The sequence below is a fragment of the Cervus canadensis genome, chromosome 1 (assembly GCF_019320065.1).
Source record: "Cervus canadensis isolate Bull #8, Minnesota chromosome 1, ASM1932006v1, whole genome shotgun sequence".
Classification (NCBI taxonomy): Eukaryota; Metazoa; Chordata; class Mammalia; order Artiodactyla; family Cervidae; genus Cervus; species Cervus canadensis.
This window is the reverse complement of record NC_057386.1, coordinates 21002058-21015845: the sequence shown is the minus strand read 5'-3', so window position 1 is coordinate 21015845 and position 13788 is coordinate 21002058. Positions and strand designations below refer to the sequence as shown.

General features: G+C 39.7%; 1 protein-coding gene across 1 annotated transcript; it reads right to left on the bottom strand.

The window, feature by feature from the left end:
* Positions 1 to 8377: 8377 nt before the first annotated feature.
* On the bottom strand, positions 8378 to 9757 carry LOC122441997 (keratin-associated protein 9-2-like). Its single transcript, XM_043469213.1, has one exon. It carries the CDS (start codon positions 9722 to 9724, stop codon positions 8870 to 8872), a length of 855 nt encoding a protein of 284 aa, XP_043325148.1. The 5' UTR covers positions 9725 to 9757; the 3' UTR covers positions 8378 to 8869.
* Between the last annotated feature and the right edge of the window lie 4031 nt (positions 9758 to 13788).

Genomic DNA, 13788 nt, shown 5'->3' with positions numbered 1-13788 from the left:
GGCAAGCTATAGTTGCTGTCATTGTTCATGTGGTTATCTACAGCTGGGCCTGGACACACCACGAGATACTCCAAGGAAATTATGCTCACACTATTTCTCCCTGCCCTCTATCTTTTCACGATAATTATCCCTCAGCAATTAGTAACTCCTCTCTCTGCCCACTGGTCTATCTAGATGAGGAGTCCAAAATGACCAGGTGACAGTTTAAACATAGACTATATTCCCTAAAAGATGTGACTTTTATAGTATTAAACCCTTCAATCCAGGAGAGTGTAGATCCATGGGGAGGGGAAGAACAGATTCCCATATATGTCACCCTGAGTTAAAGTGAGAGGGTTCACTGCTACTTCACTTTCTGCAACCACGTATACTACCTTTGTGGATATACATGGTACTACCTATTTGGGAACCACATAGTGGCCATTAGGTCGAAGTATGTACCGTATTCAGAAACAACAGATCAACCTCGTGTGTTGTCATCTCTAAGTTGGTTCTTACTGCAATCTCCAAGACCATCTAATTTTCCATGGGCCAGCCATCTCTTGATGAAACTGAAAGAGGCTCAATACTCTTGGCTTAAAACTCAACATTCAGGAAACTAAGATCATGGCACCTGGTCTCATCACTTCATGGCAAATAGATGGGGAAACAATGGACACATTGAGAGACTCTTTTAGGGGGCTCCAAAATCACTGCAGATGGTGACTGCAGCCATGAAATTAAAAGATGCTTGCTCCTTGAAAGAAAAGTTATGACCAACCTAGACAGTATATTAAAAAGGAGAGAGTTACTTTGCCAACAAAGGTCCATCTAGTCAAAGTTATGGTTTTTCCAGTAGTCATGGATAGATGTGAGAGTTGGACTATAAAGAAAGCTGAGTGCCAAAAACTTGATGCTTTTGAACTGTGGTGTTGGAGAAGACTCTTTAGAGTCCCTTGGACTGCAAGGAGATCCAACCAATTCATCCTAAAGGAAATCAGTCTTGACTATTCATTGAAAGGAATGATGCTGAAGCTGAAACTCCAATACTTCAGCCACCTGATGTGAAGAACTGACTCATTTGAATGGACCCTGAAGCTGGGAAAGATTGAAGGCAGGAGAAGGGGATGACAGAGGATGAGATGGTTGGATGGCATCACCGACTCAATGGACATGAGTTTGAGTAAGCTCCAGGAATTGGTGATGGACAGGGAAGCCTGGTGTGCTGCAGTCCATGCACTCACAAAGAGTCGGACATGACTGAGTGACTGAACTGAACTGAACAAGACGATTCTAATTTTCCATGGGTCAGCCATCTCTGTCATGTGATGTATGGTAGAACAAGTAGATCCCTTGTTCATTTGCTTCCTGTTGATCTTGTTCATCAAAAAGTGGGTCTGTGGGTCCTAAGTTTTACTATTCAGAATCCTATGACAATATTACTGTAAGCTGGTGGATAGTACTGCTGATAGGGATAACAATCCATGTTTATAATATGGAATCTTAGTAAAGAGGAATTGCTGTCTTTTCCACGCACATGTAGTCTAACAGGAAAACTAACCTGCCTTCAAGTTAGCTGGCTGGGTTTCCTGAGGGATATTATTCTCTGCTTCTGACCAGCAGCATATTCAGCAGGGCCAGCCGTGGTCAGAGCGAGCTTGTGCTGTTGGTTCACACAAACCTTCCATCCCTGCCACCACGGACTCCGTTCATGTATAAGCATCGATGCACCTAAAGAAAGAGATGGGGTAAGATATCCCAAACTTGCTGCTGTCCAGTGTTTTCTTTGTGGTAAATGCTCTGGAGGTCATTGATGTGGGACACCGTGGGAAACACTTTCTGCCCTCACACCTCCATCTAAACAATTCTTCAAATCCCTTTACTTTCCACTCTTGCTTCTCCCTTGGCTCAATCCAGTCAGTCAGTCCTTTTACCACATGTAAATAGGCAAAGAGCATCATTTCCTCAGGGCACATTTTTCAAAAAAAAAAAAATATATATATATATATATATACACACACATATATATAATGAGCATGTGTACTGACTCACTCTTCACTGTGAGTATTTTCTCTTTCCACTACCCTTGCACAGCAGAAGTGTTATCTGTCATAGTCAAAATTCTCCATTTGGCTTAAAAACTTCTACTGAAGTTAACAGGTGATGAAATTTAAGATATTGAATGCTCATATATTATGATCAATTTGATTTTGTAGAAATCAAATGGAATTGGGATGTAATTATTTTAAATACTATTTTTAATTAGAGGATAATTACAATATTGCAATGGTTTCCACCATACATCAACATGAATCAGCTATAAGTATATATATGAAGGAGGAAACAGACAGAACAGGCTCCATCTTGAAAGCAGGACTCCATCTTGGTCGGGACTGTGGACTTTGAGCTATATGCCCAGTATCTATAGAAATGACATACCAACTGGAAAACCAGACCCCCTGAATGGAAGAGCCCCAGGGTTTGTACCTAGACTCTCCGTCACTTAAAAGAATACCCTAATTATCTGTGTAACCAAATAGAATCATAAATTCTATTATGCTTATTGGGGTATGACCACAGGCCTACTGATAATTGTCCACTGCTAACTACCTAGTCTTAAGGCATATGAATCACAGGTTAACTTTGATTGTGTCTTTCTTTTCCTTTGTTCAGACTAGTTTCAGGGAATCTGGGGAGGTGGGTTTGGGCAAGTACAGTTAGGATACGTACAGTTTTCACAAAAACTGGTCGGGGTCCTTGGCTAAGAGGAGACACTACCTTGGGCCCGCTGGTATAATAAACTGCACTCCACTATCTGCATTGTCCTTCTGAGTGAGTTTGTTTCCTGGAACACGTGGCTACAACACATACATCCCTTCCTCCTAAGCCACCTTCCCACCTCCTTCTCCATTCCACCCCTCTAAGTCATCACAGAGCACCAGCTTTGGGTTCTGCATCATACTACCAATCTCATCTGGCTATCCACTTTATGGGCTTCCGTAGTGGCTCAGATGGTAAAGAATCTGCCTGCAATGCGGGAGACCTGGGTTCAAACCCTGGGTAGGAAGATTCCTCTGAAAAGGGAATGACTCCAGTGTTCTTGCCTGGAGAATTCCATGAACAGAAGAGCCTGGCGGGCTACAGTTCATGGGGTCTCAAAGAGTCAGACATGGCAGAGTGACTCACACACACACACACACACACACACATATACACGCGTTCACTTTGTATATGGTAATGTATATGCTACTTTCTCGAGTCATGCCACCCTCTCCCTCCTGTACTGTGACCACACATCTGTTCATTATGTCTGTGTCTCCTTTGCTGCCCTGCAAATAGGATCATCAGTACCATCTTTCTAGATTCTATATATACGCATTAATTTGTGATATTTGTCTTTCTCTTTCTGACTTATTTCATTCGTATAATAGGCTCTAAGTTCATCCACTACATTAGAATGGATTCAAATGTGTTCCTTTCTACAGCTGAGTAATATTCCGTTGTGTATGGAATGTACACAACTATGTACCACAGTTTCTTTACCCATTCATCTGTGGATAGACATCTAGGTTGCTTCCATGTCCTTGCAATTGTAAATTAGTGCTGCAATGAACATTGGGGCAGATGTGTTTTTTCAATTAAGGTTTCCTGAGGGCATATGCCCAAGCAGCTCAATACCAGAAAAACAAACAACCCAGTCAAAAAGTGGCCAGAAGAACTAAACAAGTGAAAGGTTGTTGCTAAACCATGAAAGACAACAGGATTCTTAGCCCCCGGAGGAGGAGCATTCAATCCGGGGCCAGTGATGAGGTTTGATCGCTCAGAGCTTTTGTGTAATTAAGTTTTGCTAAAGTCTAAAAGAGACAGAGAAAGCTTCTGACCTAGACATCATAAAGGTGCAGAAAGAATGCCCCCCTCCTAGTCTTTAGCCAGATGTTATATAGCTACTAGCAGTCTCTAATCAGAGAAAGGAAATGTCTCAAAACTCAGAGAATGGCACCAGGCCCCTCACCCACAACATGCATTTTGAGATAACATTGGCACCAGTTGAGTCATCCTGGTGAATCTTGAAGAAAGGCAGTTTTCCAAGCAAATATATAATTTCATTAACATTGATTAGGAGAACAATGGATGAGTAAAACATACTGGTTTGTCAAGTTGGTTCTGAGTCTTAGGTGCAACCAACTTGAAGACAGTGTCTAGGGTAAATACATAGTACATTAACATAGCTTAAGACAAACATCTCCATAAGAAAAATGCATTGGTTAGCTCAAGGTTTGAGAAAAGTTAAGTTCAGATGGAATCAGGTGTCGTCATGGCAATACAGAATTTTAAGAGAAACCTCTTTTTAAATTTGTATAGAGAAGGGGAAAAAAATCTTAACACTTGTGGTTTGTTTCCTCCTGCCACTTAAGAGAGAGATAAAAATTGTCTGACATTTGCAGCCTACTTCCTCCATTTGGAGACCCCTGGCCTTCCTGCCTGTTACCTTCTCACAAGCATTTCTCCAAAGAAGACATAAAAATGGCTAATAAACACATGAAAAGATGCTCAACATCGTTCTTTATTAGAGAAATGCAAATTAAAACTACAATGAGGTATCATCTCACACCAACAAGATTGGCCATCATCAAAAAGTCTACACACCACAAATGGGCTGGCAATTATTACTCATGTATTCTTTAATCATTGAGGGCAGCACTAAACTCTGCTGTTCTCTATGGATGTGCTATAGGTTCTCATTAATACTATGACTTGGAAGTTAAATAATTTATAAATTTGAGAATGGTTTATGTTAAGTAAGGTGTACAGACTTAAACAAAGTAGACAAAATCTTATCTTATCATGGAACAAGTAAGAAAAAAAATGATTCTCTACTAATAATGGTGATGAATCAATTTGTTCTGAGATATCCTTGAAAATATAAGAATTGTGGTCTTTTCAAAACATGTCTACTTGCAGACGGACTGACCCTGTGAAAGAGAGAGAAAGAGAAAGAAAATACTTCTAATCCATGGGTGGACCTAATATATAGAAAGAAAGTGGTGGGAAAATAGATGTTTAAAGGTCATAACATAATATATGTGAAACACTTCTTGAGGTGACTTATGTATATATTCCCCTAATCAAGTGTTAATGAGTAGCAGAACAGAAATTTGAACTCTCTTCCATATGATATTAATTCCCGTAACTGAGAGCTTTTGTCTTTTTCCACCATGGAGAACTTATGGTTGAAGATAAGGTAAATAGAAGCACAAATCTATGAGGGAACTTAGTACAGAAAGTGGATAGTGTACACTAGAAGCATCTTACAAAGGAACAAAAAAAATGTCAAAAGAATGATCACATACACCTATTTGTTTCAATGATATTTCATTCTACTAAACTATAATCTGGTAACATCTAGAATATTTAGGGAAACTACTCTGACTTAACCTTAACACTACACATCTGATTGAAAAGGTCAGTGATAGAGGTCTTGGGGAAAAATGAGAATCTTAAGGTTCTGTAGTCAGTAGGCAAATACTGGGCATAATGAAAAGTGCATCCCAAGAGGTGGGAGAGCACATGCCAAGGATAAGGGAGAAATGAATGTGATTTTGCAGTACAGGTGTCTTCTCCTGGGAAGAGTAACAGCTCAGCAATGCCATTCTGAGTGTCTAACAACTGATCCCAGTGAGAAAAAGATTCAGGAGACTGGATTGAGGGAAGGAGAAATGCTAAAATAATCAATTCCTATTTATGAGAGATGCTTGAAAATGGAATGGGTTACCACAGCAGTAGGAAGTCACACCACTGGAGGTATGGAAGCATCAACTAAACAATCAAACAGTTGGAATATTGTATCTTTGATTTGTAGCCTCTGTGAGTGAATTCTATCAGGGGACTGTAAGGGTCCCTTCTATTAATGAGTCTCTGTGAAGTCTCTAAATTCTCTGTCTTGTTCAAGCACTATAATTGATTGATTGGTTGTTGACATTGCTGTTTTGCTCTAGGTCCAGAAGCACTCAAAGGCATAGCATTAAAATAATAAGACATTGCACCGTGAAATTATGACATCCATTCACCTAGGCAAAAAGATGCTCTCTCCCCAGATGCTTTCACTTCAGTACAGTTCAGTCACTCAGTCATGTCCAACTCATTGCGATCCCATGGACTGCAGCATGCCAGGCTTCCCTGTCCATCACCAACTCCTGCAGCTTACCCAAACTCATGTCCATAGAGTCAGTGAGGCAATCCAACCATCTCATCCTTTGTCATCCCCTTCTCCTCCTTCAATCTTTCCCAGCTTCAGGGTCCTTTCTAGTGAGTCAGTTCTCTGCATCAGGTGGCCAAAGTATTGGAGTTTCAGCTTCAGCATCAGTCCTTTCAATGAAGAGTCAGGACTGATTTCCTTTAGGATGAACTGGTTGTAGCTCCTAGCTGTCCAAGGGACTCTCAAGAGTCTTTTCCAACACCACAGTTCAAAAGCATCAATTCTTTGGCACTCAGCTTTCTTTATAGTCCAACTCTCACATCCATCCATGACTACTGGAAAAACCATAGCTTTGACTACATGGACATTGGTTGGCAAGGTAATATCTCTGCTTTTTAACATACTGTCGAGGTTGGTCATAACTTTCCTCCCAAGGAGTAAGCGTCTTTTAATTTCATGGCTGCAGTCACCGTCTTCAGTGATTTTTGGAGCCTCAGAAATAAATTCTCTCACTGTTTCCATTGTTTCTCCATCTATTTGCCATTAAGTGATGCAATCAGATCCCATGATCTTAGTTTTCTGAATGTTGAGTTTTAAGCCAGCTTTTTCACTCTCCTCTCTCACTTTCATCAAGAGGTTCTTTAGTTCCTTCCTCTCTGTCTGCCACAAGGGTGGTGTCATCTGCATATCTGAGGTTATCGATATTTCTCCCGGCAATCTTGATTCCAGCTTGTGCTTCATCCAGCCCAGCATTTCTCATGATGTACTCTGCATGTAAATTAAATAACCAGAGTGACAACATACAGCCTTGATGTACTCCTTTCCCAATTTGGAATCAATCTGTTGTTCCATGTCCAGGTCTAACTGTTGCTTCTTGACCTACATACAGATTTCTCAGGAGGCAGGTCAGGTGGTCTGGTATTCCCATTCAAGTTGATCTTTATTATTTTGACCAATGTGCAAGCAACTGAAATGATTCTTGCAGACTCAGAAATCTGCTTTTATTTACATACAGAAAACTGTGTTATGTTCTAGTATTACATTACTGTATTATATTACATTACTGTATTATATTACAATTGAGTCCTCTATTGAATGATAACAATTTATCCATGCCATAAATTAATATTCCAGTTTCTGGATCACAATTATAATTGTGGTATAATTTTCATAATCTACTTGATCAGTCATTTCTATCTGCATGAAGAACTAAGAGGAAAGTCAAATAACAATCAGAAGGTTATTCTGTAAGCAATCAGAAGAAGTGTTTGGTAAGACGGAATGCTGAGTGGCATCTCATGCAATCATGTCAAACATGTGGTCTTTCCTAAGGGACTGGAAGACTCAGGTGCAGTCTCTTTCCCCTGCAGTGCTTGGCTGTGCTGCTAACCTTTGCACGTGTGCCTCTCTTGACTTTGAACCTCCACGACTGACAATCCCAACTATATTTAAGAAACACACATTCATTATTCAAATCCTCATCAGGCTAGAGGAATTTCTGCTCGTCTTGATATCACAATTTTTCTGTAAAGTGCCTTTGCATAAATTGATTCTAGTCCTAGTTATGTCTTATAACTTAGACTTTAAAATACCTAGAAGGAAATTGAATAAAATGGGAAGGACCTCTACAGAGAGTGTATAAACATTCTGTCCAAGCAATTCTTACAGAGTTTTTCCAACAAAAATGTTTATATGTGTGTACCAAAGGACTTGTTGTAAAACATTCATAGCAACACTACTTTTATTAGCTCCAAACTGAAAATGATCTACATATATATCAACAGTAAACAAATAAAACATGTCGTATTCATTCAGTGGAAGATTAGACAGCAAGGAAAATGAATGGACTACAGATAATTACATGAAGGAGTCTCACAGTCATAACATAAAGAGAAATTAGTCAATTCTATATTCTCATTTATATAAAGATTAGAAACTTTATATAAAGTGAACGTGCCTACATTTAGGAATGAGTGAAAGAGAGAATTTGAAAGTGATGGCAGCAAGTTCTATTTCTTTACCTGGTAAAAGTGGCAAATGTTCCTTTTGAGATATTCTATCAAGTTGGACATTTTCTCATGTGAAAAATGCAAATAATAATTGTGGGGGACTGTATGATCTTAGAATGAATAGTGCATATCATATGCACATGTGTGTAAATCCTCACATCATGAATGCTATATAATAACACCAAACACAATATGGAATTAATAGTGGCACAAGATTTATTTGGAAATTTAAGCAAGATTCCCTGCTTCTAGGGAGGCACTCAAAGTGATTAGGAAAAGAAGAAAGCAGGATACAAGAATCATGGGTACATTGAAAAGAAACATGATTATGAAGGTTATTATAAAGATAAGTAGCAGAAACTGCAGAAAGTCATAAGCATGTATCTTCCTAAGTTGCATGTAGAGAGAAGGTGAAGATTCTGGTTTCTGAGTCAAATCAGAGACCAACACTATCTAGGATGCAGGAAGCAGGAACATGACCCACACATAAGAAGAAGAGAATTAAGGTAAATTCCTTCACACTCCATCAAGTTGATCCTCAGACTTTTAAACAGGGAAATGAATAACATAAATTTGGTGACAGAATGTTGCTTTCAGCAACATTTGGAAGTAAAATTTGTTCTGAAATGCCAAATCAGGTGGTAAGATTATTGATTTGTGAGACAGTGATTCTTTAGCAAAGTGATCAGCAGCAGGAAGGCTGGCAGCAGCTGGACACACAGCTGGGGTGGCAGCAGGTGGTCCTGCAGCAGGTGGTCTGACAGCAGACAGGGCGGCTGCAAGGCTGGCAGCAGCTGGATCCACAGCTCTGGTCTTGGCACCCAGGCAGGCAGCAGCATGTGGGGTGGTAGCAGGTTCTGTGGCAGTACACGGGTGCACAGGAAGCTGGCTGGCAGCAAGACTGACAGCAGTTAGAACCACCGCAGGTTTGTCCACAGCTGCTGGATCCACAGCAGGTGGGCTGGCAGCAGGTGGTCACACAAGTAGGTTTGCAGCAGGTGGTTTCAGTGGTTTGACAGCAAGTTTGGGGGCAGGAGGGCTGGCAGCAGCTGGACTCACAGCAGGTGGGCTGGCAGCAGGTGGTCACACAAGTAGGTTTGCAGCAGGTGGTTTCAGTGGTTTGACAGCAAGTTTGGGGGCAGGAGGGCTGGCAGCAGCTGGACTCACAGCAGGTGGGCTGGCAGCAGGTGGTCACACAAGTAGGCTTGAGGCAGGTGGTCCTGCAGCAGGTGGTCTGACAGCAGGCAGGGCGGCAGCAAGGCTGGCAGCAGCTGGACCCACCGCAGATGGGCTGGCAGCAGGTGGTCACACAGGTGGGTTTGCAGCAGGTGGTCCTACAGCAGGTGGGCTGGCAGCAGGTGGTCACACAAGTAGGTTGGCAGCAGGTGGTTTGAGAGCAAGTTGCGGGGCAGCTGGACTGGCAGCAGCTGGACCCACAAGAGCTGGATCCATTACAGGTGGGCTGGAAGCATATGGTCCTACAGCAGGTGGTCCTGCAGCAGGTAGGCTGGCAGCAACGGGAGCAGCAGGAGTGGGTCATGGTCTCAGGGTGGTGTGTGGGTTCTTGTTCAGAGGTGAGTGTCTCAGATTCTGATCACTTCTTCAATTCTTGTACTTTTATATACTGGGCTCCCAGGGTGTGAACCAATAAGCAGATTTTTCCTTATTGTTGTTTGCCTTGTTTTCCATAGTCACTGAAGGGATTGTATATGAGGAAGTTGTTTCCTAGATGTTATGAATCTTTTAAAAGTGTTTCTAATTGATAATAATTCATAGATTTTTTCCTCAGATAAAAAGAAGGTGATCCCATCATATGTATTGTTCCTGCTCAGTCATAATGTGATTATGTGATATAGTTCTAGCTAGCCTGGAAGGGTTATAGCATTGTCCTTCTCCAGCTTTGGTCCTTTTGCTATATGGAATCTGGGAAGTTCCCCTGGGGTGAGGGGCATAATGGCTGACATCTTCACAATGACAAATTGAATCCATGTCAGAGTTCAAATCTGTTTACCTACAAAAGCCTGACTCTAGACCACTACAGGCATCCCTATGTACCCCCTACACCCACCCCCTGCCATGTATCCCAGTTCTATCACAGTTGGTTAGATGGTGTCTGGCATAATCTCTTTCTCATGGCAAAGCAGAATCAAAACAGGTGAGTAGAAGCAGAAACTGTACACTGGGACTGAGAAAGTTTCAGTACTTTACTTCTCGGGTGATCAATAGTCCTGATTTATCCAGGACAGGGGAGTGTCCCTGGATGAGGCTCATCCAGTGACCCACTGAATAATTGGGGCAATTCTCAGCAAACCCGGGAGAGCTGGTGACTCTAGTCCCACCCTTGTTTATCAACAGAGTCGATGATCTCATCTTAATGATAGCATCTTCATCATTGTAATCTTTATTTTTATTGTCCTCTTTCCTCTTTCTTCCATCTTTCCTTCCTTCTTCCTTCAATCCTTCCTTTCCTTCTTCCCTCCGTCTTTCCTTTCCTTCTTTCTTTCCTTCTCTCTCTCTTTCCCTTTCTTTCTTTTAATGATAGAATTGAATTAGTTAATACCTAATCTATTGTTTAGAGCTCTAACATGCTTAAAAATGTTTTAGTTATACCATTTATTTGAAAAGCAAATGATAAAATGAAAATTATTAATTTTCAAGCTCATAGATTCTTACAAGAATGAACAAACCCTTGTCAATACCAGCAGGTTAAGCAATAGAAGTTAACCCTGTTCCCTCAAAATTATACCCCCTCAGTCATCCCGAAAGGTTGCTAAATGCTCTGTTGACTTACAACCCTGTAAGTCAGTTCTGACTTTTTTTAATCTTTATATAATTGAAAGAATATAGAATTGACCTCCTTTCACATTATGATTGTGAGATTGAACAATGAAATTATTTGTAATTTATCCATTGTCATTGTTGTATAATCTTCCATTGTGTTAATATGACACAATTTGTTGACTGTCCTGATAAACAAGTAGGCTTTCTATAATTTTAGGACTATTAAAAAAGAATGCTTGTTTAAATTTTTTGTACAGATTTTTTGGGTAAACACATATAAACATTTGTTTGGATATAAACCTAGGAGTAGATTTCTCATAGAATTGCTTGGTCAAACGTCTATTCTATTCTCTGTAGAGGTCTTGCCTATCTTTCATTTGACTTATTCCTAGATATGCTCATTTCTATGCCATTTTGTACAGTATAATTGAATTTTTTCAACTGCTTTGATGTATAAAAATGGACTTATGTATGTTGACCTTGTAATCAAACTCCTTTATTATTTTTAAAGCTTAGCAATAGGTGTTTTGAAATTTTACAAGCACAATCACATCATCTACAGGTGACTACAGCTTTATTTATTTCCTAGCAGCATTTTTAATTGAAATAATTGATTTACAATATTGTGTTGCTTTCAGGAGTACAGCAAAGTGATTCAGTTATATTTATATGTTTATATGTTTATTAAGATTATTTCACACTAGGGTTATTGCAAGTTACTAACTACTATTTCCTGTATTATGCAGTAAATCTTTGTTGCTTATCTATTTGATATATAGAAGTGTGTCTCTTGTTAATCCCATATTTCTAATTTCTCCCTCTTCTGCTCTCTTTCCTCTTCAGCAACCAAAGCTTTGTTTTCTATGTCTGTCTCTGTTTTGTATATAGATTCATTTGTATTAATATTATGTTTTAGATTCCACAGTAAGTGATATCATATGATGTTTGGCTTTGACTTCACTTAGTATGATATTCTATGGGTCCATTCACATTGCTGCAAATGGCGATATTTAATTCTTTTTAATGGTTGAGTATACTGCATCATCTTTACCCATTCATCTGCTGATGGACACCTAGGTTGCTTCCATGTCTTGGCTATTGTAAATAGTGTCATAACACTTATCTTGTAAATTTTTTTTATCTTGTTAAATTTTTTTCCTTCCCTAGACCATTAGGCCTAGGTAGGCTCTACAGTACAATGTTGAACAGAATGGTCAGAAGGATATCTCTGTATATTCTCTGTAGGAGGGATAGCTCTCAGTATTTCACAACTCAACAGGAAGCTTTCTCTTTCTTTGTAGATTGTCTCAAACAGAATAACTAGAATTTTTCTATTCCTTAAACTAAGGTATTCTATACTGGAAATGTGCTGAAATTTCTAAAATGCTTTTTCTTTACCTGTTGAGATTCTCTTACAGTTATTCTCTGTTTTTTTCAATGAATATGATTTTAAAACATTGATTAACATTCAAATGTTAAACCAACCTTGTAATTATAAAAATGATTTAACATGGTTATGACAATATGTATATGGCACTGAATTTTATTTACTTATATTGTGTTTATTTATTTTTTATCCTTTATTTTTATTAGTTGGAGGTTAATTACTTTACAATATTGTAGTGGGTTTTGTCATACATTGACATGAATCAGCCATGGATTTACATGTATTCCCCATCCCGATCCCCTCTCCCAACTCCCTCTCTACCCAATCCCTCTGAGTCTTCCCAGTGCACCAGGCCCGAGCACTTGTCTCATGCATCCCACCTGGGCTGGTGATCTATTTCACTATAGATAATATACATGCTATTGTCTCGAAACATCCCACCCTCACCTTCTCCCACAGAGTCCAAAAGTCTGTTCTGTACATCTGTGTCTCTTTTTCTGTTTTGCATATAGGGTTATCATTACCATCTTTCTAAATTCCATATATATGTGTTAGTATGCTGTAATGTTCTTTATCTTTCTGGCTTACTTCACTCTGTATAATGGGCTCCAGTTTCATCCATCTCATTAGAACTGATTCAAATGAATTCTTTTTAATGGCTGAGTAATATTCCATGGTGTATATGTACCACAGCTTCCTTATCCATTCATCTGCTGATGGGCATCTAGGTTGCTTCCATGTCCTGGCTATTATAAACAGTGCTGCGATGAACATTGGGGTGCACGTGTCTCTTTCAGATCTGGTTTCCTCAGTGTGTATGCCCAGAAGTGGGATTGCTGGGTCATATGGCAGTTCTATTTCCAGTTTTTTAAGAAATCTCCACACTGTTCTCCATAGTGGTTGTACTAGTTTGAATTCCCACCAACAGTGTAAGAGGGTTCCCTTTTCTCCACACCCTCTCCAGCATTTATTGCTTGTAGACTTTTGGATAGCAGCCATCCTGACTGGCGTGTAATGGTACCTCATTGTGGTTTTGATTTGCATTTCTCTGATAATGAGTGATGTTGAGCATTTCTCCAGGTGTTTGCTAGCCATCAATGTCTTCTTTGGAGAAATGTCTGTTTAGTTCTTTGGCCCATTTTTTGATTGGGTCATTTATTTTTCTGGGATTGAACTGCAGGAGTTGCTTGTATATTTTTGACATTAGTCCTTTGTCTGTTGCTTCATTTGCTATTATTTTCTCCCAATCTGAGGGCTGTCTTTTCACCTTGCTTATAGTTTCCTTTGTTGTGCAAAAGCTTTTAAGTTTCATTAGGTCCCATTTGTGTATTTTTGCTTTTATTTCCAATATTCTGGGAAGTGGGTCATAGAGGATCCTGCTGTGATTTATGTCGGAGAGGGTTTTGCCTATGTTCTCCTTTAGGAGTTTTATAGTT